Source organism: Tachyglossus aculeatus, chromosome 7 (assembly GCF_015852505.1).
Source record: "Tachyglossus aculeatus isolate mTacAcu1 chromosome 7, mTacAcu1.pri, whole genome shotgun sequence".
Lineage (NCBI taxonomy): Eukaryota > Metazoa > Chordata > Mammalia > Monotremata > Tachyglossidae > Tachyglossus > Tachyglossus aculeatus.
Window position 1 is genome coordinate 11,032,664 of NC_052072.1, and position 26,929 is coordinate 11,059,592.

Below are 26,929 nucleotides of genomic sequence, written 5' to 3' on the forward strand. Positions count from 1 at the left end.
TGAAGAGGGCGATGAGAATAAGCGTGGCCTGGGGGAAAGAACCCAGGTCTGGGAATCAAGGGATCTGGGTTCCAATCCCGTCTCCACCACTTGCCTGCTGGGTCATCTTAACTTCTCAGTGCCTCAGTTTCCTCATATTTACAGTGGAGATTCAACCTCTGTTCTCCCTTACACTCAGACTGTGAGCCCTACGCGAGTTCACCTTATGTGTCCGACCTTATTATCTCATGTCTACCCCAGCACTCAGTAAGGGCTCAGCTCATAGTAAGCACTTAACAAGTACCGTTCTTATCATTAATGAGCCATTTGATGGAAGAGAGACCAGTGTGATAGGGAGACCTGGCCCTTGGAAACCTAGACTGTGAGCCCATTGTTGGGTAGAGACCGTCTCTATATGTTGCCAACTTGTACTTCTCAAGCGCATAGTACAGTGCTTTGCACACAGTAAGCGCCCAATAAATACGATTGAATGAATGAATAATAATAATAATAATATTTGTTAAATACTTACTATGTGCCAGACACTGTACTAAGCACTGGAGTGGAGACAAGCAAATCAGGTTAGACACAGTCCTTGTTCTGCATAGGGCTCACAGTCTTAATCCCCATTTTGTAATTGAGGTAACTGAGGACCAGAAAAGTGAAGTGACTTTTCAAGGCCACATAGGAGACAAGTGGCAGAGCCTCAATTGGAACCCATGACCTTTAGACTCCCAGGCCATGCTGTATCCACTATGCAGTATTGCTTCCTTAAGACCCCCTCAGGAAAGACCAGCCTCTCCAGAGTTCCTGTCATGACCCATCAGGGAGTCTGGAAAGCTCAGCCCACTCTGGACCTCAAGCTATACTTCTGTGAGATCAGCCCCTTGTAGGTCTTGGAAGAGACCCATCTCCTGCTGCCCGGGCTCCAGCTTGGTTTGCTGAGTGTTTCTTCTCAGGTTCTGGGAATAGGGCCTGAAGCTTTGCAAGGCTGACAAATTCCAAGCTGCCCACTGCGAAGTTGGCGGGGCTCATGGCTTCAGTAACCTGAACCCACAGCCGTCTGCCCGGCCCAGAGCTTGCTATTCCAGGCGAGGCCAGGGAAGGCTGACCACAGTGGCTGGCCGGAAATCCCTCCTGGGACATACTTGAGATGTTGAGAACTGAGCTGCGCCTGGCTGCGGTCAGAGTCTCTTGGGGACAGAGAGGGAGAAGCTTAGTGGACAGAGTACCAGCTTGGGAGTCAGAGGACCTGGATTCTCAGATCTGCCACTTGCCTGCTGTGTGAACTCGGGCAAGTTATTTAACTGCCCTGTGCCTTAGTTTGTATGTACAAAGGATGATAAGATACCTGTCCTGCCTCCTATTTGACTGTCAGCCGTGTGTGGGACAGGGACTGGTTCCAACCTGATTATCTTGAATCTGCCCTAGCACTTAGTACTGTGCTTGGCACATAGTAAATGCTTAATACCACAATTATTATCATTATGAAATATAATACCCATTCTCTTGCCTCCTTTGACTGTGAACCCCATATGGGGCAAAGACTGTGTGTGATCTGATTGAGTTGTAAGCTCGTTGTGGGCAGAGAACATGTGTATCAGCTCTGTAACATTGTAATTTCTTGTACTTACTGTAACTTAGTACAGTGCTCTGCCTTAGTAAGTGCTCAAGAAACACAGTTGATTGATTATATCTACCCCAGTGCTTGGCACAGAGTAAGCACTTATCGAATTCCACAAATTATTATTATTGTCAGAATGCTTGGCACATAGGAAATTCTTAACAAATACTGTCAATTATTATTGTTATTATTATCATTATTTATATTCACTGAGCCCCTGCTGAGTGCTTTACTGTTTTAAGTGCTTGGGAGAGAACAAGCACAGCAAGCCACATATTGAGAAGTAGCATGGGTCCAGCGCTTAGAACAGTGCTTTGCAAATAGTAAGCACTTAATAAATGCCATCATTATTAGTGGAAAGAGCATGGGTCTGGGATTCAGAGGACCTGGGTTCTAACCTTGTCTCCACCATTTTTCTACTGTGTGATCTTGGGCAAGTCACTTAACTTCTCTGTGCCTCAGTTATCTCATATACAAAATAAGGATTAAGACTGTGAGCCCCATATTTGACAGGAACTGTGTCCAACCTGATTAGCTTGTATTTACCCCAACACTTAGTAAAGTGCCTGGTGCATCATAAAAGCTTAGTAAATATCATTAAAAAATATTGTTCCCTGTCCTCAAAGAGCCTACATCCGATGGGGGAAGCAAACAGAAATGACTTACAAACAGTGAGAGAAAGAGGACAAATATTTTGAGAAGAAGCTCTTGAACAGCTCTCCTTCTCCAACCCAGCCCGCACCCTCCGCTCCTCTGCCTCTAATCTCCTCACCATGCCTCGTTCTCACCTGTCCCGCCGTCGACCCTACTAAGTAATACTAATACTATTAATACTAAGTGCTTAGTATAGTGCTCTGCACACAGTAAGCGCTCAATAAATATGATTGATGATGATGACCCCCGGCCCACGTCATCCCCCTGGCCTGGAATGCCCTCCCTCCCCACATGCACCAAGCTAGCTCTCTTCCTCCCTTCAAGGCCCTACTGAGAGCTCACCTCCTCCAGGAGGCCTTCCCAGACTGAGCCCCTCCTTCCTCTCCCTCTCCTCCCTCCTCCCCTTCCCCACAGCACCTGTATATAGGCATATATGTTTGTACGCATTTGTTACATTATTTATTTATTTATTTTACTTGTACATACTTATTCTATTTATTTTATTCCCTTAATATGTTTTGTTTTGTTCTCTGTCTCCCCCTTCTAGACTGTGAACCCACTGTTGGGTGGGGACCGTCTCTATAGGTTGCCAACTTGTACTTCCCAAGCGCTTAGTACAGTGCTCTGCACACAGTAAGCGCTCAGTAAATACGATTGAATGAATGAATGAATGAACAAACCTGCAGGTGAGGCAGCCTGCTGATGAACACTTGAGCTTTATGTTCCATGGAACAAAAAGCATTTTCCATTTGAATAACTTGAAGAGGTTATGGAGAGGTCACCTCCCCTTTCATTTGAGAGGGAGTGGTGGGAATTTGGAGGGAAGTGAATGGAAAAGTGGAAAGAAAGATAGGATGGGGTAAAATAGAGGCACATGCTTTTGCTCTCTCTCTCTCTCTCTCCTTCCCCCCACCCTCTCTCTTCCTCTTTCTTTTACTTGAGGTCCCAGGACTGGAAATAAATCTCAGCAAGCTGGGTAACATGGCCAGCTGGATAAGCCAGGGCTGAAATTTGCTAGAGAGACTGGAGGGAAGCTGACTCAGGGTATTAACAACTGAAGATTTGCAATCGTTCTTTTGATTTAAAATAGGCTGTTCTCCTCACGAGGGGTTGATGTCTACAGCATGGAGTTTGAGCATTTGGGAAAGAAACCCTTGCTCTCGGACCCATCCCCAGTGCTCTGAGTGACCCATCCAATAAAGTCACAGTCCAGACCAAAGTGTATATTGAGAGCCTGGGCAAAGGGAGGCACTCAATTTGGAGAAAGAAATGCAGAGATACTGATTTGTGTCCCTGGATTGAGTATTCAGCCATCAGAATTGTGTGGATACCTGCCTTCTGGCAGGCCCATCTCAGCTTCAGGCTCCTCCCCTTCCCTGCCTTCCAGGAACTTACTTCCACCAGTAGGAATAATAATGATAATAATAATTATTGTATTGTGTTGTATTATTGTATTTGTTAAGCATTTACTTTGTGCCAAGCACTGCACTGTACTAAGCGCTGGCTTAGAGCACTCAATAAATACGATTGAATGAATACAAGATAATCATGTCAGACATTGTCCCAGTCCCACCAGGGGCTCACAATCTAAGAGGGAAGATGAACATGTATTGAATCCCCACTTTACAGAGGAGGAAACTGAGGCACTGAGAAATTACCATCATTAGGAAATTAATTAATGAAAACTCCTGTCTCCTGACTCCTCCTGGGCCTGTGCTCTTTCCACTAGGCCTCTGTGCTTTTCTCTAACTGGAAGCTTCCTGAGGACAGGGATCATGTCTGCCAATTGTGCTTTATTTTCCCAAGCACTTAGTACAGTGTTCTGAACAAGTAAACACTCAATAGATACTATCCGCTGATGGATCATCTCATTGATTGTTGGGTTGATTGTAGAGCAGTTTAGGAAATTGATAATATGGCCTATCTTTCCTGCAGCTATTTGAAGGAAACATGCACTACGACACTCCAGACGTCCGAAGGTTCGACCCCGTTCCCGCCCAGTATGTCCGCGTGTATCCAGAAAGGTGGTCCCCGGCTGGGATTGGGATGCGGCTGGAGGTTCTGGGCTGTGAATGGACAGGTAAAGCTCCCTGTGGTTTCACAGAGAAAGGCATCACAAATCCCAGGGAACCGGGTTTTCGCCTTCCTACCGACTACTCGCACACATCAGGCATGCTAACACATCTGGAATACTGGGAGACTCCACCTTCCACGCAGACTGTTGGATCGGAGTCACCCAGAGAGGGTGGTGGCCTTGGTCCAACGTGTTCCTGAGCTCCAAAAACATTTCTGAAATGGTTCTCAGGAATAGTTTTGTTTTCCATCCAAGGAGGAGCTCAGGGAAGCAGCCTCCCACCCACCCAAATTCAATTAGGCCCTGGATCGAGAAGCCAGGGGGCTATTCCTGTGGCTTTCAAAAAAACAGTAACACCCCTCATAACAGAAAGCAATCTGCTTATAGCTTTTTCTGGCCTCCAGATGTGAGCGGTGGAGAGGTTTTGCTTTCACCTAGGAGCCTCGTCTGGCAACGGCATTTACTTGTACGTGTTCCCACGGCCGGGAGCTCCAGGGGAGCCCTCAGCTGGACCATCCCTCTGATCCGAATCCAGTGGGATTTCTATTGGCAATGAAGCCCGTCGATAATTCCCCTCCAGTCACCTGGTTCGGAGACGAGGCCTTTCTGTTTCGGGGAACAGCCTTCCCTTTAGCTTTTCCTTGTGCCAGCTGCCTGGCATTACTTATGGTCACTCTGGCTCAGGATCACAGAGGGAGGGCAGGGGAAGGAAGAAGTCCCAGATTGCCACTCCATCAGGGCACCCTAAGTGCAGAGGCCACTCCACGTCTCTCCCTAGAGCCCTCATGCGTCGTGCTGGGTGGCTGGTCGAATGCCTGTGGAGACTTAGTTTCTCCATCTGTGAAATGGGTAGTATTGCCTCAGCCTGGCATTTCATTCAGGGATTGTGAGGATGATGAGGAAATGTCTAAGTTCCCAAGGAGAAAAGTGCTGTAGGAGCACATGTTGTAGTTTTTCAATGATGGAGCTGCGTCCGGGGTGGGTTTGCGGGAGGAATTCTCAAAGGACGATCCCCGACCGGGGACCTTGGAAGCAAACCAGGCTTCTTCACACGGTTCCTTGCCCTCTGATGAGAGGGAAAGCTCACAGAACAATTTCACTTGGAGAGAGACACCACGCCTGACCCCGTGTGGCCTGGGTGATGGGATTCAACAGCTGCCCCTCAGTTCTCTGCTCCCTGGCGGATCCGTTCCTCCACATGTGTTTTCAATATAACCTCTGACAATGACACATGATGACTTCATTTGCAGAACCAGGCAGAGAGCACTAATAGCCCCTAACCTCAGAGTCTGCCTTTGCAATGCTGTTGGCCAGTGGCAAACATCTATCTTCTCCCTCCCCACCCCCCGACCCCTCCCCACCACTCCCATCTCTGCCCCCCACCCCCACCCCAGTTGCCCTAGTGACTGGGAAGCAGCTGGCTTCTCATTTCAAAGCCCTCTCTGGCCCCTTCTCCAAAGATCAGAGCTGGAAGCCCATTAGCCCATGGTCCGCTCTCCTCTCCTTTGAAGTGGCAAACATCTGGTTTCAATTGCTCGGCCAACGCCTCAGTTTGACGGGCAGTTACCTCTGGTCGGTCAGGACCAGCCCCGGAGGGCAGGAGAGTCTTGTGCCTCCTCACTTTCCCTTTCACACCCCCACTCCATCCCTCCCTGCTCTCTGGACCCGCTGCTGGTTTATCCTGCCAGGCGGCTTTTTCCCCACCTCCTTTCCCCTGGATTCCAGCCTCCACACCAATCATGATTTAAAAAAAAATTGAGAGAAAAGACAGATTGTGCTGCCTCTAAATTACGCAGAGCTTTTTGACACCTTGCTTTCACCTGGTGCAGGAGGTTTTTAATGATTATTTCTTGCCTTGCTGCCTGCAATCTGCATCTCAACGGAGTTTAAGGTTTTATGACCGAGTAGCCAATTTGAACTTACAAATTGGGCAGCTCGGAGGGTATTTGGTATTTCCTGGGAGCACAAGGCAGGCACTGGAAAGGATGATATGAGAATGTATGTGAATGATATTTAATAACGGAAAGGGGAGAAGTCGAGTGTGAAAAAAGCTATTCAGGCTGTTTAGCCGTTTCCTTTGCCTTCCCCCTTTATTAAATGGGGTCCGGAAGGGTGTTTGACAAAGGAGCTTAATCTCATATAATGGAGGAAAAGCTCTCTTCTAGAAATGGGAGGAGCCAAGTCTCTCAGCTCTCCACCTCCCACACTACTTGCATGCAAAGATGCAGTTCTGAGTGGCTCATCTTTTCCTGTGGGCAGCATGCATCCTTTCTCAACACAGGGCATTATTATACGTTCCCAGTTTGCGGATGGGGTGTAGAGATTGATGGAGATGATCCTCTGTAAAATAACAGTCTGGGCCCTACATTTCTGGGATAAAAACTTGACCCTGTCAGACCGATTTGGATTATGCCAGAGGCTCCCTAGGGCTGCTTGTGGCTTCAGTATTTGTGGTGGTAATTAAGTCATCGTAAGGGTTATGACTTTGGAAGGTGGGCAGTGAGTTTAAAAGGAGGTTCTTCATCGATGTATTTCCTCATATTCCACTGTTACTTCCATCCTAGCTACCAGTTCCGCTCATGGTACCCTGGATCACTGACTCCTGTTAATAATAATTATTATTAACACGAGTCTGGGAGTCAGAGAACCTGGGTTCTAAGGCCATCCTGTTTCTCAACAGATTGTACTGTGCACAGATTCCTGTGAGCCTTGCACCAGGCTCTGTTTTCTGGCAAGCTACAAAAGAAGATTCTTGAGGAGCTTACAATCTAATGGTAGATAAACACCAATTCCCAGACATCCAAGTTGGTCTAGAGGGCAAATAACAGAGGCATAAAACAGAAAAAAAAGAGAGTAAAACACGTTCATAATCTGCAGAGACATGAGCTATCCCTGTAAAAATCCATGGTGAAATGGGAACTATTTTGTCTGGCTTTGGGAAACAGCTGGTTACGAGCAATCATCAATCCCCTCTGCATGCCTTGCCTTGTGCAGATGTGAAGCCCACTGCAGAGACACTGAAGCCGACCGTGAAGAACGAGGAGACCACCACTCAGTTCCCCACTGAGGACGAGACCACAGAATGTGGTGAGAGCTGCCTAGTTGACTATGGTGAGCCCTTGAGACCCCTTGAACCGGTAGCTCAGACTTAAATATTGCTATTGCTTGAAGCAGTGCCACTTTCCCTCTCCAGTTCCACAAACATCCCAAATGGTTTTCCTTCCAGACATACGGAAGCATATAATAGCTACAATACGTCTCCTCGGGAGACTGGGGCGAGCGGTCACTAGGAGAGATGTGGGACTTTGCGTATCGATTGGGTGTGGGCGAGGGTGTGCGTTTGGAGAGGGAAGCACCACAACTTTGCCTCAGAAAACAAGGAAGGAGAGCATCGCTTTGGATCAGTAGCTTCCAATGGGAAATTTATGTCTGGTTTTGAATCTCAGAAGGCTGTCTATGTTCGATAGGCAATAATTGGCAGAACTCACACATGAGACACATTTTAAATCATACAGTTAGGTTCACTAAGCTTGAGGACATTCCTAATAAACCCTGAATTTTGGAACATCTGGTGTTTTTGGCAAGAAATTAAAGCCTGGCAGCCTCAATTTACAGTAAATTACTGATCATTACTAAATGTTCATTAGATGGAATGAGGGAAGATTGAAATAGGGACCTGTGAAGTGAGAGAAATATAAAAATGTAAGGCGGGCTCACTAGGAGGATTGTGAAATCCACCAATTCTGCCAGCTCAGACTTCGGTCGCAACAGATACCACACGGCTCACATTGGACCTCTCCAAAAAAAATAATAAAATATAATTAAAAAAAAAGAATCCAAACTAAATCAACAGAGAGGGTTGGGAGGAAAGCCAGAAATAAATGCTGAAGCTGTGTGACTGAAAATGATAATTTAATGCACATGCTTTGGGGAATGTACTTTTGTTTATGATCTAGGGAAAAACCTATTGGTCAGAATTAGTTTAATCCAGGGTTCTGACATTTTAATGAACTTGAGGCTCTTACTTTATTGAAGGAAGAGGGTGGTGGGGGCAGGGAGGGGAGGGGAATGGGAATGTAAAGAACCTTCCAGGATATGTTTGGGATAACTTGCTAGCCAAAAGAGAAAAGCATCGTGAATTGATATACTGTATTGGATGAATAGAGTTAGCTTGTTTTGAGCAGGAGTTTTTTTCTAAATGAGAATCAAGAGGAAGTTTCTGGAGCCTGGTAGCCAACTTTCAGAGGCCTGTGATTAACCTAGTTTCACTGCTCTCTAGCTGGTTTGTTCACGTGTAAGTTTCCTTTCCTCTCCACAAAATGTCTGGTCCGAAGTTTTGTTGTTCTTTAGCTATTGTATGCCTGTAGACATTGGAGGGAAAATGATGTCTTTGAATTGCTTTATGTTTTGAAAACCAGAAGCACATTCTGAAATGAACGGGGGGATGTGGGGAGGTGGAGGTGAGGATGGCCTTTTCCAAGCTTCCAGGTTATGTTCCCTAATTGTTTCCACATGTCCCTCCCTGACTCACATTCCCGGACCGAAATGGACATGGGGTAGGGGTTGGCATGCACAGCATCTGTCCTTTGGAGACTAAAGCCAAGAGAGTCGCAGTGTGGTCGTTGTGGGTGAGGGTGACCTTTCCTCTGTTAAGAGCTCTCCCATCCCTCCTCCTGAGGCAGAAGATTTTTTAAGCAAGTGTGGTCAGCCTGCACCTCGCTCACCAATTACCATCTTCCTGCTAGGGCCTGATAGCTTCCCCTCGGCCCCTCTGACTTCCTTCCCTCCATTTCCTCCCCACTCCCAGCCCCACACGATACCTTTCTCCATTTTCACCAACAACAGCACTGGCCCAGACAAGAGCTTCCTTTTTGGTTCATGCTCTCCCACCGATCCTCTGGGACCCTTCCCATTTTCCCTTCAGTTTCCTTCGCTTTAGAACTTGGGGCCACATGGCTTTAATTTCTGCAGCCAGAGAAGATCTGGCCCTCAGCCCTGCTGCCGGGTCATCCGTCACTTCCCTATCAATAATGGCAACCGTTTTCTGACCACTGTGGTTTGGGTTCTGCGATTTGCATTTACCTCACTGTGCCGAGTCACCCTTTCCCGCAGGGACAGGCCGGCCAAGTTCTTCTGCAGTAAGATCGATCTCCCGGTAAGCCAAACTTTAACTTTACCATTCACTCGTTCATCGAGATCACTTATTCTTCACTGCTCACTTCTGTGCCAGTGGCCCATTCCATCACATGCAAGTGTGAAGTTGGCAGAAAGAGAGCTAATACTCTTTTGGGGAGAGTCAGACTGCATCTGGAGCACTTGGGAGACATTCTTCTTTGCCGTTCAAGCGAGTTTTTTAGCATTTTTCTGCTTTGAGAGAGAGATAGAAGGTACTGATTAGAAGCTGGCAGGCCTTGGTACCCTCTCTCTTATTTGCTGATGATGGAAACTCCTGGCAGGGCCGAGGCACCCAGGACCGAGATCGGGTTGAACGGCAGGCTGAGCTAGGGAGTGCGTGATGGTCATGAAGCATCTACCAACTCTATTGTACTGCACTTTCCCGAGCACTTAGTATGGCGCTTGGCACACAGTAACTGCTCAATAAATACCTTCAATTAACTGACGTAAAAAAATTGATTAATGAAGAGTTAAATGAATAAACCAGGGAAATACCTCCATCTCCTTGCTCCTTAGGGCAGTCCAGCTGTTAAAATGGCACCAGTGCCTCGTAATAATAATAATAATTGTGGTATTTGTTAAGCACTTGCAATGTGCCAAGCCCTGCACTAAGTGATGGGATGGATACAAGATAATCACGTTGATCACAGTTCTTGTCCCTCGTCAGGGTCCCAGTGTAAATAGGAGGGAGAACAGGTGTTAAATCACCATTTTCCAGCTGAGGAAACTGAGGCACAGAAAAGTTAAGTGAGCGCTTAGTACCAGGCTCTGCAAACTGTATGTGTTCATTAAATACGACTAATCAATTGATTGATGTCATTTTGAGCCCCATTTCATTTTGCTGTTTTGTCTCCGTTCTCTCTCCCATAAAGATTTTCAACTCCCTCCAGGATTCAACTGCAACTTTGATGTCATTGACGAGGCCTGTGGTTGGATGTACGACCGGGAGACCTCATTCAGGAGCCCCTGGCCCGGAAGCTCCAACCTGGCTCCCGGTAAGCCAGGAGAGGGACATGGGAGAGGGACATGGGAGCGGGATGAGGGGCATCCTATGGCTGTCAAGCTTTTGGAGGGGTTGGTAGTATCTAACTGGATCAGTTACATTGCTGTGTGTATGATAGCTTGAGAATAGGCATAGAACGATGTACATAGACCTGCTCATTGTGACTGGGAAGGAGTTGGAAAGAGGGAAAATAAATTATAAGTTGTAACCTCCACAACCGTTGGAGAATCAGTGAGTCCATCGCAGCACGGCGTCGCATGTATGTAGTTCTGTTAGCGTCTCTGAAAATGAAAGATGACTAAGGGTACCACTGTGTCTCTGCTCTGACTGTTTGGTCCCAAGTGCCCAGTAAAGTGCTCTGCCCACAGGATGCGCTCAGTAAATACCTCACCACCAAGCAGACACTCTGCCCTTCTGAAGGATAATTCTCCCAAACCCGGTGCTATTGTGGAGGTACCAAATGGATCCTGGGCCTGCTTTTCAGTGAAATTCCAGTGCTTGGCCTGCCCTGCCCTGCACTGGAGAAAAAAAACATTTCATATTTCAAGTGTTTATCTCTTCAGCATTTGAGTGTTTTGAAAGATGAATATCTGAAGATAACCAGGGCCTCAGGCAGCAGGAGAAAACACTTACCCCTGTCCCAGTCTTAGCAACCTTCCCCCTATCTTGCTTGCTGTAATAAAGTTTAATTAATATAATAAGGCTTGTGCAAGGAGGAAAACATTCTTATTTTTATAGACCAGTCTGGATTTTTCATTTCATTCCTGTCCCTTGAGATTTTCTCCAATTAATTGGCCGTCTTAAACTAATGCAAGCAAAACTTGGTTAGGAGAGGGAAAGAGGGGCAATGAGGGAACTGGGGGAGCTTGAGGGCAATTTGGCAGAAATTTGGGCTGGCGTGGGAAAGGAAGAAGGGAAAGCCTGGATTGTGGAGGCTCTGAAGAGGTTTTTCCGGTCATTCTTATTCAGGGCCTCACTTGTGGCTCAGTGGAAAGAGCACAGGCTTCGGAGTCAAATGGGTTCAAATCCCAGCTCTGCCACTTGTCAGCTGTGTGACTTTGGGCAAGTCACTTCACTTCTCTGTGCCTCAGTTACCTCATCTGTAAAATGGGGATTAAGACTGTGAGCCCCCTGTGGGACAACCTGATCACCTTGTAACCTCCCCAGCGCTTAGAACAATGCTTTGCACATAGTAAGCACTTACTAAATGCCATCATTATTATTCTCTTCCCAAGAGTGGTACCCCCAGCAATTTTTCCTGAACAGTTTCTCTGTCTTCTGCATCTCAACTAAACCTGTAGAAGCGAGAAGCTATTCTGAGCAGATATTGAATCTGGCTGCTTTCTCTCCCCAACCCCCTACTGCTTCTCATCCTCCTCTCCTTCCTTTGACTTTCAGCTCCTTGTGGGTAAGGAACTTGTCTAATACAACTTCCATTTCTTCCCAGATTTTTAATTAGGTGCATGGCACCAGGTGGCTGCTCAACAAATATAACTGCTACTACTACTCCCCTCCCCACCTTCTCCACTCCCCTTTTCCACCTCCTGTTTCTCCTCTTCCTTTTAGTTTTTTCACCTGTAGCTCTCCAGTCAAATCAACTTCTAGCTGGGGCTTGAGAGGTCTGCATTTTCCTGAGCGCTTAATACAGTACTCTGCACACAGTAAGCACTCAAGAAATACCAGTGATTGACTGAATGATTGATTCACTCATTCATTCAGGCTTTGCCTTCCCCTAGTTGATTACTGAGGCACTTCAGATTGGATGAGAAGCCAACATTTGTTGTATGGAAGGGACAGCAGGGGAACGAATCTAGAGGATACCAACCTGATTATCTTTCGTATCTATCCCAGACCTTAATACAGTGTCTGGCAGATAGGAAGCGTTGAACAAATTCCATTAAGAAAAAAATCCAAAAAACCTGATTACCTAGTGTCTACCTCAGCGCTTAGAATAGTGCTTGGCACATAGTAAGCATGGAACAAATACCATAGCTATCATGAAGTCTCATTTCACTCTTCCTTTAAGACAGAACACAGCTCCTTTTCCTTTCCCATCCCTTTAAAGAAATCCCTGGAGGTTAGAAAGACGCTCTTCTAACCTGCTAAATGGGAAACAAAATAGCTGTATTGTTCACGTGTTCACGCCTCCTTCCCTCTGATGATTTTCTGATCGCCCCTGAATTTGACTTTTCCTTATGAAGCTCACCGTCAGGCCTCAAGCAAGAGATGATGGAAAAAGGCCCTTCTGTTCAGGGTGGTCTTTTCTTCAGCAAAATCAGGCCCTGAGGGTAAGCAGTTGGGAGAAAGGAAACAGCTGTGCTTAGTTTAGGGGCAGGGCAAATGCTAATGGGGTTCAGCGTTGCTGGCAACTTCTAAACCCAGCCTCGAAGTTTGTCGGTGTTACCCAGCATGATGCCATTTCGCAAAAGGAGGAATTGAAATACCCTTTGAAGGCCGTGGGCCATATTTCACCATCCCCCCATATTAGATAGAAAAACAAAAATGATTAAATTTGAAGAAAGCCACCCTCCTTGAGTCAAATGTTAGAGAGAGGGAGAGGAGGAAGCCGAAAAACAGAGAAAAACAATAAAGGAGAGAGAGAACGGAAATAGCCATTTTGAAATAGCATCCAGGGGACAGTTGATTAGAAGTGTCTGTACGAACAACCCAAATTCCTTAGATATTTTCTGTTTTAGAGTGTGTGTGTTTTATTTTCTCTTTAAGCATACAATTATTTCTGTTCTTTTGGCACCCGTAAGGCCTGCTTGAGGCTGACAAGACACCCACTGATTTCATTCCACTACTCTGTTTTCCAAACATGCTCCGGGCCGATCCCAATTTCTTTTTTTAGCCCTTGCGGTTAGCAGCAGAGATTTGCCTTTCCAGCATCCTCTTGAATCCTCCTTCCCATCCCGGGTCCCCCTATCCCCCCAGCCCTCCCAATACACCCACTAGAGGTTCAGTGACTCCTGCCAGTAAGGGCAGCACATCCGCCCATCTCCAAAACTCCCCAGAAACCCATCGCGGATCCAGCTGTTTTCCCGCTTTTGGAGTGGTAATGGTAACTGCAGCTCTCTCAGCCAGGTCCCTCGGAGGGGAGTCACGACGGGCTTTTCCTGTAGACTTTCTTCGGCTCCCCATGCCGGAGCAGGGCTTCTCCTCAGCTCCCGGGAGGAAGTTTATGATACTTCTGACGAGGTCAGACTCCTGGCCTCGGCGAGATCAGAAAAGAGATCAGAGATGAGGTCTGGTTCTGGAGGCCAGTGGGCATAACCATGTCAGCCTGCAGAAGGGGTCTCTGCTGCTGCTTAGATCCAGACAGCCTCTTGTATGGCTTGGTGCAAATCACAGAGCAAGAAAGTGGGAGGATGACTGTCTCTTGAGTGACTTTTGTTGTTTCGTTTTGTTGTCTGTTTCCCCCTTCTTGACTGTGAACCCGTTGTTGGGTAGGGACCGTCTCTATATGTTGCCAACTTGTACTTCCCAAGCGCTTAGTACAATGCTCTGCACACAGTAAGTGCTCAAAATTGAATGAATGAATGAAGCAGCATAACCTAGTGGAAGAAGCATGGGCCTGAGAAACAGTGGACTTGGGTTCTAATCCCAGCTCTGCCACTTGTCTGCTGAATGACCTTGGGCTAGTCACTTAACTTCTTTGTACCTCAGTTACCTCATCTGCAAAATTCAGATTAAGACAGTGAGCCCCATGTAGACTGTGTCCAACCTGATTATCTTGTATCTACCCCAGTGCTAAGTACAGTGCTTGGCACATAGTAAGTGCTTTGACAAGTACCACAATCATTATTATTATTATTACATAGAATATGAAGCCTGGTTGGATCAGGGACTGTGTCCGACCCCAGTACTTAATACAGCCCTGGGCATGAAGTAAGTGCTTAACAAATATTGCAGTTAATTATTAAATGCTTACTATATCAGTTAGTCAGTGGATCTATTTATTGAGTGCTTACTGTGTGCAGAGCACGGTACTAAGCACTTGGAAGAGCACAATATAATAATAATAATGGCATTTATTAAGTGCTTACTATGTACAAAGCACTGTTCTAAGCGCTGGGGAGGGTACAAGGTGATCAGGTTGTCCCACAGGTGGCTCACAGTCTTAATCCCCATTTTACAGATGAGGTAACTGAGCACAGAGAAGTGAAGTGACTTGCCCAAAGTCACACAGCTGACAATTGGCGGAGCCAGGATTAGAACCCATGACCTCTGACTCCAAAGCCCGTGCTCTTTCCACTGAACCACACTGCTTCTCAATACTATGTGCCAACTTCTGTGGTAGGCACTGCGTTAGATATAAGAAGATCAGATCAGAGTCCTTGTCCCACATGGGGTGGTAGGAAGAGCAGATATCTTATCCCCAATTTCATAGGTGAGGAAATTGAGCATGGAGAGTTTAAAGAACACAGGCCTGAGAGCCAGAAGATCTGCGTTCTAATCCCAAATCTGTCACTAATGCGCTGTGTGACCTCAGGCAAGTTATTTAACTTCTCTGTGCCTCAGTTTCCTCATCTTTAAAATGGGGATAAAATTCCTATTCTGACCTCCTACCTAGACAGTGAGTCCCATATGAGACCGGTCCTGCCTGTCGATTTTCTTGTACCTACCCCAGTGCTAAATACTGTGCTTGGCACCCAGAAGGCACTTAACAAAAAACACAATTAATACCACTATCATTATTAACAACTCAAAGGAGAACAGTAATAGTACTTTTAAAGCAACCCACTTGATGCAGTGCTTGGGTGACACATTCCCTGCCCACAAGGAGCTTACGCTCCTTAATGGGGGAGACAAATATAAAAACCTATAGAACTAGAGAGCTCAAAAATAAAAAAATTAAGGTAACATCTTTACATGCTAAGGAGGGTGTTAATAAGTTCATAAGTGCTGGAATTGACTGAAGGGATGATGTGTCTCAGGGTGCTGGGAAATTAATCAGGGTATCATCATCATCATCATCAATCGTATTTATTGAGCGCTTACTGTGTGCAGAGCACTGTACTAAGCGCTTGGGAAGTACAAGTTGGCAACATAACAAGGGTAAGCTTGTTGGAGGAGGAGGAAGAAAAGGAGGAGGTGGGATTTTAGGAGGGGAGGAATGTGTGGAGAGCTGTGAAACCTTCATTCTACCAGGGGCAGAGCTGGGACTCAAGCCTAGGTCTCCTGACTTGCAGTCCCGTGCTCTTTCATCATCAATCATATTTATTGAGCGCTTACTATGTGCAATGTACTAAGTGCTTGGGAAGTACAAATTGGCAACATATAGAGACAGTCCCTACCCAACAGTGGGCTCACAGTCTAAAAGGAGACCACATGGTCACTAGACCACGTGGAGTTTGGGGGAGTGTGTTTTCCGTTGTTATCATCCATTATTGAGCACACACAGTCAACTGCGTGCTGGATTTAATAAACAGTGAGGTGGTATTTTCTGTGCTGGATATGTCCACGTTCTAAAAGAGACAGTGCGCTAACCCAGGAACTCCTCAGGTGCAGAGCAGGAACCAATATGGGAACTGCGAGCTGGCATGGCCTAGTGGAAAAAGCTCAGGCCTAGGAGTCAGGGAACCTGGGTTCTAATCCCAGTTCTGCCAGTTGCTTGTTGTGTAGCCTTGGTCAAGTCACTTCACTTCTCTGTGCCTCAGTTCCCTCAACTGTAAAATGGGAATTAAGAACCTGTTCTCTCTCCTACTTAGACCATGAGCCCCATAAGGGTCAGGGACCGTATCCAACCTAATTAACTTGTACCTACCCCGGTGCTTAGAACAGTGTTTGACATATAGTAAGCACTTATAAAAAAAAATCTACCACAGTACTTAATACAGAACCTGGCACGTAGTAAGTGCTTAAGAAATACCATGAAAAAGAAAAACAACAACTCTACCGCATTGTTCTTTCCCAAGCATCTAGCAGAGTGCTTGGCACACAGTAAGTGCTCATTAGATACCATTTGTTGATTGAATGGCAAGAGGACTGAAGCCCCATTCAACTCATATGGGTTATCCAAAGTCCACAAGGGGCTTAGGACAAGTTCCTTGGAAGTGAAAATTAAGGACCCCATGTATGGTAGTGGAGATACATTTCTGAGCTGTGGCAGAATGAATGTTCCCTTTTGGATTGCTTCAGATCAAGAAAGGAGAAGATACAATAATGATAATAATAATAATTGTGGTATTTGTTAAGTGTTTATTTTGTGCCAAGCCCTGTTAATATCTGTCTGCCCCTCAAGACTATAAACTTATTGTGGGCAGGGAACATGCCTGCTGATTCTGTTGTATTTTACTCTCCCAAGCGCTTGGTACAGTGCTCTGTACACAGTAAGTGCTCAATAAATACCATTGGCTGATTGACTGATTGCACTGTGTGTGGGGGGAATTACAAGGTAGTCAAGTCGGGCATAGTCTAGGGACCCAAGATGGAGCTGTTCAGAATGGTGTTTCGTTATGAAAGGATACGCATGTTTGGTGAGGAGGTTACCTGTTAGGTGTCAGAAGAGTCAAAACCTTTGCTTGGAGTTCAGATCCTAAGTGCATCTGGCAGTTTTACATTCTACAGCTTTTCAGGTGAACCTTACATGTGCTTTACATATGGTCTGTAGAGTAGGAGCAATAAGCTCTTTGACTCCTCTTCTAGAGGTGGATTTTGAGTAGCAAGCAGCAGGTTGAGCTTCTGGTTAAGTTCCACCAAACTGAAAGGTAGAGTCAGTGAGCCCTCATGGGAATTGCACCAGAAGATTTCCTCGGGTTTCCGTGAGTGTAGGTGGATGTAGGTGGATATTAGGGTGGGAAGTTTGCAAGCAAGGCAAGGAAAGTAATTTGTGGGTGGATTTGATTTTTTGATTGATTTGATTTTGATGGGCGACGAGGCAGGCAGTCAAAGACTGGATTTCAGGTGGATGGAGTTGCCTTTGAGTAGAGACTAGGGAAGACCAGGGTAACAGCCCTTAAAAATCAGTTTGGTGCTGCTTTGAAAGCGATGGACTATATATTAGAGAAGCAGCATGGCTTAGTGGATAGAGCATGAGCTTGGGAGTCAGAAGGTCATGAGTTCTAATTCTGGCTCCATCACTCATCTCCTGTGTGACCTTGAGCAAGTCACTTCACTTCTCTGTGCCTCAGTTACCTCATCTGTAAAATGGGGATCAAGACTGTGAGCCCCACGTGGGACAGGGACCGTATCCATCCCGACTTGCTTGTATCTACCTCAGGGCTTAGTACAGTGCCTGGCACATCGAAAGCACTTAATAAATACCTTAATATATTAGTTAAGCAAAGTGAAACTAGCGCTTACTAATAGAAGCATCTATCTGGGATTGAGTGGTGAAAGTTGTGGAAGGTCGGGAGGCTGTCGTTGAAGCTGTTGATCTACTATAGAATGACAATGAAAAATCACTGGCTTTGCAGGAGAGACAGCAGAAATGATTGGACGATCTTACTTTCCCTGAAAAGTGGTGGACAGAGCTCCGTGATGGTGAGAGAGACAGAGAGACAGGAAAGCAGAGATATGCAGAGGCTCAATGAGAAGCGATTGTTTGCGGGGAAAGAAGACCCCCAAAATCCTCTGGGACTAAGGGCTGTTCACACTCCATGAGTTAGGGTATCGGGGAGCCCTGGGGATGCACTGTTGGGATTGTTCAGAGTTAATGTTTACCTTCTCTGGATGCTAATTTGGGGAGTCGAGCCAAGTCGATTGACCTTGAGAGACCAAATGAGGCCTGACTCATGTTTTAAGCATGACCTGCAGGGCAAGGCTACCTCTTCTGTGGCACTAAATGTTCTTTCAGATGGCTGCACCAGTAGGAGGGCAGGACGCTAGCCAGGAGATGTGTGTGCTGGACAGATGGTGTGTTTGGGTTTCCAATAGCCAGGAGGGTGAGACTGATGATTTATTTTGAGATTTGGTAAGGTGCAGATACAATCAATTCCATTCCTATGTGGCTAGCGGTAGTCACACGTTCCTGCTGCTCTCGTTCAACTGAATCCAGATGCAGACATAAATCTTCAGGTAACCTGCTAACAGAGCCTCCTTCAGAGACAGAGCCGTGCACGGGGCTACGACGCCCGGGCAGAGCTGTCCTTTAAGTGACCTCTCTGACAATCTGAAACACTCCCCTGCGATCATTTCCTCCGGCTCATGGTCGACAGTGAGGACTCAGCACAGTGCCGCGGAAGTGGCTCTGGTTCTACCTTCCATGGCATTTTAGTCCCCGAATCTATTCCCTTTCAGTGCTGCTCCCTTTGCTGGAAGCCACCTGCAATCGTTCCATTAATCACATTTATTGAGCTCTCACCTTGTGGAGGGCACCGTAGTAAGTGCTTGGGAGAGGACAATATAACAGAGTTGGTTGAAACATTCCTGGCCCACAAGTAGATTACAGTCTAGAGGGGGAGACAGACACTGATATAAATACATGTACGTACTTATGTACATAAGTGAATAAAGAGAGCAGATCCAAGTGCAAAGATGATGCAGAAGGACGTGGGTATGGGGGGCTTTGTCTTGAAGTGCCATTTTCCCAAAATGCAAGATTTTACAAGATGGTAACCCAACATGTTATCAATGAATAGCCTTTTATTATGATTATTATGATTATTATTATCATTATTATAACAAGAGAAGTGGGGTATTAGCCTTTCAGGGCCAGTTAGACTTAAGCCTGCTGCTCCACCCCAGGATCAGTGTTGTCTTTTCTAGCAGCCTCCTTGCCCATTTTCCCCACTTACCATTAAGTGGCTATGATACTGGGCTGCCATCATTGATCTCCTTCTGAAAAATCAGTTGGTCAGAAAGGCTGGACATGAACCACAGAAAGAAGATGTGAGCCTGAAATCTCCCTAGGGTCAGTCTGTCAATGAATCAATCAATCAAAGGCATTTATTGAACTCCTATTATGTGCAGAGCACTACACAAAGTGCTTGTTAGAGGTCCAGTTCCCTCTTCCCCACAGCTGCTTAGCACACTTTCATAGGTGGAGGGGCAGTGACTAACACCAGAATACACTGGACCATAGAAATATGGGGGCAGTCCATCCTAATGACCTGCTTCATCTGTATCCTCTGATTCCTTGGGTGGACAAGAGCTGATGTTGGTAGTGAGGGTAGCAGCACAGTAGTGCTAATAGTCCCAGTACTGGTACGCTGATTGTATTGGGAGTTTTTAATTAGGGTAGCAACACAATAATGCTTAAAGCCTGAGCATCGGTATACTTATTATACTGATAGTAATACTAATAATAATAATGGTATTTGTTAAGTGCTTACTCTGTGCTGGACACTGTACTAAGCACTGATGTGGATACAAGGAAATTGAGTTAGACACAGCCTCTGTCCTATATGGGGCTTGTGTACTCCTAATCCCCATTTTACAGATGAGGTAACTGAGGCCCAGAGAAGTGAAGTGACTTTCCCAAGGTCACACAGCAGACACGTGGCTGAGCTAGGATTAGAACCCAGGTCCTTCTGACCCCCAGGCCCGTGCTCTATCCACTAAGCCACGCCATTGATTTACATCCATTCCCAGCTGCCAGTGTGCCCCTTGTACGATCAGTCAGATGCCCCGCGAGTTGGGATTTGCCACTTCCAGAGAGCCGCTAGCACCTGTTTCTTAGCCGGCCCGGGTGATGTAGCCTCCCACAATATTTGGAATGCGAGATCCTACTTGGTATTTGGTTTCTATTTGGAATCAAACAGCAATTAAAGCCATTCTCCAAAAAATATTTGGAAAGGAAAATCCCTAATTTTCTAAGATATTTTTATTCTGCATGGTGAACCTTAGGAAGCTCAGCTCTAGAGTCCCCAACCCCCAGTGCTCATTAGTAATAATGATGGGGTTATTGTTATCATTGGAGCCGTGGGTGGGTGGTCTGCATCTCCAACTGAGGCAAATGAGTGCCCGGCTCCCTGGACTTGCTGAGGAAGTGGGTGGGAGATGAACATGGTTGTCAATATACTCTGTCAAGCAATCGATCGATGGTTTTATTTATCGAGTGCTTACTGTGTGCAGAGCACCATACATTGTTTCCGATTGTCTTCAGTGAGATACAACAACGTTTTGTGGATGTGGGGTCGATCCGATGGGTTTCGTTTGGACAGAACCACCGCAGAGATGACATTCTGCTGGTAGTAGGAGTGATGGTGATAGGATTTATTCATCACTCACTGGGTGCAGAGCACTGCACTAAACACTGGGAATAGTTAGAGGGAATTAGATGTAGCCCCCAACCTTCCAGGGGCTCAGAATCTGTAAAGAAGGTGGGAAAGGGTTTGGCCACAGACACAGTTAGGAAAGATGAAATGATATAAATACAAAACAATATGAAAGGTCAGAGTCCAACAAACTAGTCAAGGCTAGAAGCACAGACAGTCTTGGGGTAGGTAAGGGGAGGATGACAATTTCCTATTTAGTAACCACCTCCCTCCTGCAAGATGTTTCCTGGGGAAAGGCAGATCATCCACCCTGTGTCCCGGCCCTTCTTCTGTCCCTCCCCTCTGTCCATCCCCCGCCCTGTTTGACTGGCTTTGGAACTGAAATCCAGGGTCAGGACAGATGCTAATGTGAGATTTGGGGTCCGGGTTTGTTTCTGACAGACGGCAACCATTATTTGAAGCTGCAGAGTGGTGGAAGGAGAGAGAGCCAGTCTGGCCGGCTCGTCAGCCCCCCGCTCCACTTGCCCAGAATCCCCGTCTGCATGGAATTCCAGTACCGCGCCACAGGTGGGAGCGGGACCACCCTGCAGGTGGTGAGGGAGGCGAGCCAGGAAAACAAACTCCTGTGGATTGTCCGGGACGACCAAGGCAGTCAGTGGAGACAAGGACGGATCATCCTGCCCAGTTATGAGATGGAGTTTCAGGTGAGGTGATAAAGGCAGATTTGTGTGCGAAATTCGAGGGAATTTTTGTGATCCTTATTTCAACGTTTCAAAGGGCCGTGCCCATTCATCATTAGGGAACGCTGTTAAGCGCCGCTGTTTTCATTGTGCTTTGCGTGTTGCCGTGGTAACCAAATGACACTCTTATTTGTTATTCAGAATGTGCCCATCGGTATACCCAGCCTGGTTCTTTGTTCCCCCTATTGCCTTTCATATCGATGAGATCTCCTCCAACAGATGCATTTTCCTCTCCATCTTATTTTAGATTATCTTCAGGTGTCTGACAAAGGGGACACAAAAGCCCGTGAAATAAACACAAACAAAACTTCCATTCACAAAGCAGAATAAATGCCTCATTCTTAAGGTTTTGAAGAGGAAACCCAAACGGCCCATTCCACTCTGGCTTAATGAAGACAAATAGCGGGAAGGAGTGGAAGCTGTGTGTGTGTGTGTGTGTGTGTGTGTGTGTGTGTGTGTGTGTGTGTGTGTGTGTGTGTGTGTGTGAACATGTGCGCATGTGTGAACGCATCCCCAAGGCTGCAGTAACTTAATCAGCCCTTTCTCACACTCCATTCCACAGAGTGGGAAACTGAGACCCAAGGCAGCATAAGTAACTCTAGCCAAAAATCCCATTTTATTTTAGATTATCTTCAGGTAGTCTGACAAAGGGGACACAAAAGCCCGTGAAATAAACACAAACAAAACTTCCAGTCACAAAGCAGAATAAACACCTCAGAGTGGGAAACTGAGGCCCAAGGCAGCATAAGTGACTGTAGCTGAAAGCCAGACAAAAGTAGACACCGTGTGGACTAAATGATGAAAGACCATTCAAAGGATTAACCTTCTCCTTCCCAACCAAGGAGCAGCAACAGATGGTCGGTATGACAGCCAACTACTTCCTTGGCTTGCCAGAGGACATGTGCTATTTTGCATAGAACCTGTGGAGGGAGAGAAATCGAGCGAGAGTGCTCATCTCTGGGGTGCTTTGGAGGGTGTTTTCCACCTGGTTGAAATGGTACAACCAGGAGGAAAATCTCCCTGAAGCAAAGCAGACTGTGCTCCACATTCACATATTCCCCTGGTCCATTCCTTTTCTCTGACTAGAAGAGACTTAACTTGCAAATAAGCTTCCAGCGCCCAACTTGATTAATGTATAATTTATGAGAAAACTTGCTCTCGATCATCTTCCCTTTTCTTTTCCATGACACACTTACAATCCTCTTTTACTAAACAGGTCCTAGTTCCCGGACATCAAAATCAGTCACCTTGTTTTTCTTATTCCCTTAAGTACGTATTTGAGTTGAACAAATTCTTTTCCAATTAAGATTCCGAGTTCTTTGCCATGTGGCCTGCAGATGTGAACCAGGTGCAAAAACCTCACTCGTGAGCCGGGGCTCCGTAGGAAGCTGGGAAGCGTTTGGTTGTTTGGGTACAGAAGTCTAAACTCACCCTGGCATTCGTTCTGCTCGCTTCCTAGATTGCATTTGAGGGAATCGTAGGGAAGGACCACTCGGGAGAGATCGCCATCGACGATATCCGGGTAGACGCTGATATCCCCTTGGAGAATTGCATGGGTAAGTAAACACCTGCCTTGCCCTGGAATGCTTGAAACCAGGTGGGCTGTCACTGTTCTCCACAGTAGAAATATGCCCAGAAGCCAATTGGATGCTTCGCCTCCCGGGTTCTTAGATATGTTGCACGTGTTTAAGGGGTTTGGGGGAGCATTAGGAGTACTTGCATTTATTGAGTGCCCACTAAATGAAAGCACTGTGCTAGCAATTGAGAAGAAGTCAGCACCTTCTCTGCACACAAGGAGTTCGTGTTCTAATGAGAGAAAGAGAAAAATTCACAGCAGAATCAGAGGAAGTTAAAGGAAAAAGGTTGGAGAAGTGGCTCTATTGAATGGTAACTTCCCATTAGGGTAGTCGAGTGTTTACTATGTGCCGAGCACTGTACTAAGTGCTGGGGTAGATACAAGATAATCTGGTTAGTTCACAGTCTAAGTAGGAAGGAGTAGGATTTAATCACCATTTTTCAGATGAGGTGACCGAGACCCAGAAAAGTTAAGTGACTTGTCCAAGGTCACACAGCAGACAAGTGGAGGAACTGGGACTAGAACCCAGGTCCTCTGACTGCCATGCTCTTTCCACTAAACCTCTTTCTAAACCCCAGTTTAGGAAGGACCCCAGAAGTTTGTGTCTGAAACTGCAGGTGAGGGATCTTCTCTCTTCATTACGGTTTGGGATAGGCAGTGGGTGGCTGAATGGAAGCTGAACCCAAGCCAAAACGGGCATTACACTAAGCTTATGGGACTTCAGGTGGTCCAGACCACATTATTCAATGCTAGCTTTTAGCAAGGAAAATTCTAGAGGACTGCCAATCAGGATTACATGCTCAGAGGAACTGATGGATTTAATGGAAGCCTTCGCTAGCAGGCAAAAAGGAGTTTGCATGTTAGAAAAGAATGATAACACAATTACTCAAGAGATTCTTTTGCCCAAATTAATTACAGTGCAATTTCAAGTGACGATGATTTATTTTAGCATGAAGAGGGTGTCTGAGCAGATCCTGAAAATATGCATTTTGTCCACTAATGAAGAGGTAAATAGAAATGTTGTAAGATTGCACAAGTGTGCTACTGGGTCAGCCAGGAAGACTGAGTCCAAATTCAGCAGGAAATAAGGAGAAATCAGAACCCTTATTATAGTCCTCAGGGGCCCGGTACAATATATTGTATAATGCTCCTACCTTGGGTACCCTACCCTTGTCCTGCCTAATACTCTGATGTCAGAGCCGTAAAACCAACTGATTGTGATAAAATTACAATGTTGAGGGAAAGCTAGGTTGCCTTGAGAAGGGATGAGAATCCCTATTCCTCCTGAGAAGTCAGTCACTCTCTAAGTGATTTTCTCGGCATGTCTGTCCCGATGTGACCGTGAGGTCAGCAACACCTGGGATTAGGTGGTCCCTTTGGGCTCATTCCAGGCATCCGGTGCCTAAAGCGATCCAAGCTCTGAGGAAGGGATCAGTCGTGAAGAACCACTGACAGTTCACTGAGGCATCTGTCCATCGATGAGGGAGGCTGCATTCTAAAGAGACTTTGAGTATCTGATGAGGTGTTAGGTTCTGTAATGAACAGAGAGAAGACACAGTCCCATCCCCACCACCCCCGCTCTCACTACCATGACACTTGAGAACCGTGGCTTATCAGCTGTGTGACTTGGGGCAAGTCACTTAACTTCTCTGTGCCTGTTACCTCATTTGTAAAATGGGGATTAAGACTGTGAGTCCCACGTGGGACAACCTGTTTACCTTGTATCTACCCAGTACTTAGAACAGTGCTTGGCACATAGTAAGCACTTAACAAATACCGTCATTATTATTATTTATTATTATGGCACAGGAGAGTTCTCCGAAATGAAGTTACCATTACGTAGGTAAATTCATTATGGATAGGGAACACGCCTGCTACCTCTCTTGTACTGTACTCTCCCAAGCACTTAAAACAGTTCTCTGCACATAATAAGTGCACAATAAATACCACTGATTGATTAGGTGCTCAAGAAATAGTACTGACTGACTGACCCTTTCTCTTTCCCACTCCTGCAGCCCTCTCTAAATTGTGGCCTCTTCTTTTTTTGTTTTTCTTTTGCAGAACCCATTGCAGCTTTTCCAGGTGAGACTTTTCCAGGTAACACCACATTTTGGGGTTTAACTTTCTATATGAGCGGGAGAAAGTCTTGTCAAGGTGTGCGGTCACTAGGTTGGGAAAACAGGTGTGGGAACCTCAACAGCGGACGACACTAGTGACGGCCCTGCTTCCCGGGCCGTAGAGGGCATTAGGGTCTACACGGCCTTCTATAATTAAAGTTTAGAAGCACATAATAGAGACAAATAGGTAGTAGATAAACCTCTCAGTCTTTCACTGCCCAACAGGGAGCCACAAGCCTTAAAATTTATGAGTGGTGAGGGAGGAGGGGCTGGGAGCAGCTTGAACAACAACAGCCAAAAAAAGCGTGAGCAAATTAAAAGTGAAAAAAGGTGGTAGTGATTTATTTTAGTCTGACAGTGGTTTCTTTCTAGTTCCAGAGTGCCAAGTCTGTGGTCTCAATTAGCTGAGAGAGTAAGGTCCAATGACAGGTGATTTTGTGAACCGGGAAGATTAAATATGTAGATTGAGGACAATTCAAGGGGCAGGTACAGATTCCGGAACAGCCATTTAGTGAAGAGAATGGAGGAGAAAGGGTACTTTTAAGGTCTCAAAGCAGGAGATTTAAAGTCAGGATTGGAAAAAAGGAAGTGGCATTTTTGTCCTTGTTGAAGCCGAGAGACAGTAAAGCAATGGCAAAAGTGTTTATCAAAAGGACACTAATCCTAGGTAGAATAATCAATCAGTCAAATTTATTGAATGACATTGCATGCATCGCACTGTACCGAGAGCTAGGGAGAGAACACAATCCCGATCCTCAAAGAGTTCACAATCTAGCAGGATTCCAGGCCCTTCTCATTTTGGGACAGATTGTTTGGAGTTTTTGATGATCCATTTAGTTGATGCTACTAATAATAATTGTGGTATTTGGTAAACGCTTACTATGTGTCAGGCACTGTGCTCAGTGCTCGGTGGATACAAGCAAATTGGGTTGGAGCCAGGCCCTGTCCCTTATGGGGCTTGGAAAGCCCTCCTCTAGGTCACTCCTGTGAGAAGAAATGAAGAGCAGCCCAGCCACAAGAATTCTTACCAAGGTACAGAATCTGCCTGTGATAATTACGGTAAAGATCAAGCGGCTGCTGGGTGCTGAGCACTGAGCTAAGTGTAGGGCGTAGATACAGATAAGCAGTTGAGGCCCACTAAGCTATCACATTTACTCTCTGGCTCTGGTGCTGATTTCAATGTATAAACCATACCAACCCCCTCCTCTCTAGTTTCAGTCTTTATTAGTTTCCTGTTGCGTGAGAACAGTTGCTTAATGTTGCCGTGCATTGTTGAAGCTTCCTGAATATTAAGAGATGGATAGCCTTTCGTAAAGAGAAAGTCACTGCTACATTTATAGTCTAGACCAGTTATCGTGACTCCCGCTAGACTGCCAAACTCATGAGTAGACAAGAAATACAAAGGTTCCTCCTGATTTGTCACCTCTGGGTGCTGTTTAACTTGCAAAATTGTAGCATTCCGATGGTGACTCCAAAGAGGAAGACTGAGCAATAATACTCCCAGGCAGAACATGCCAGTTTCTTCTAAACTCCCTCTCTCTCTCCCTGCCAGGACGCAAGGTAGAATGGTTAAGTGCTTGGAGATCCTTTGGGTGGCAAGGTCGTTGTAATTGTGACTTCTAAATGGTGACAAGAATTTCTCCGAATTTAAGATTGTCCAATTCTGATGATGGTTATATTTTAGTTCTCACCTTCAGGATTCACAGTTAAGGCTTTCTTGGAAAAACTGACTTCTTTATCTGTTGATCAATTCACCTGGCAATCATTTAGCCTTTGAGTCACCAAGCCTCTATGAAAAGATGGTACAGTACTTTCCAGTAGTGGCCC

General features: G+C 46.0%; 1 protein-coding gene across 5 annotated transcripts in view; it reads left to right on the forward strand.

Annotated features, from left to right (window-relative positions):
• NRP2 (neuropilin 2) overlaps positions 1–26,929 on the forward strand; it is a 144,416-nt gene that overhangs the window by 79,380 nt on the left and 38,107 nt on the right. For 3 of the 5 annotated variants that reach the window (XM_038748683.1, XM_038748684.1, XM_038748688.1), the window contains exons 10-15: positions 4,193–4,337; positions 7,326–7,442; positions 10,379–10,501; positions 21,111–21,373; positions 22,869–22,965; positions 25,047–25,067. In XM_038748683.1, the coding sequence (XP_038604611.1) occupies positions 4,193–4,337; positions 7,326–7,442; positions 10,379–10,501; positions 21,111–21,373; positions 22,869–22,965; positions 25,047–25,067 (766 nt within the window). Of the gene's footprint in view, positions 1–4,192; positions 4,338–7,325; positions 7,443–10,378; positions 10,502–21,110; positions 21,374–22,868; positions 22,966–25,046; positions 25,083–26,929 lie in introns of all 5 variants that reach the window. The other 2 variants (XM_038748685.1, XM_038748687.1) reach the window with 2 other exon arrangements.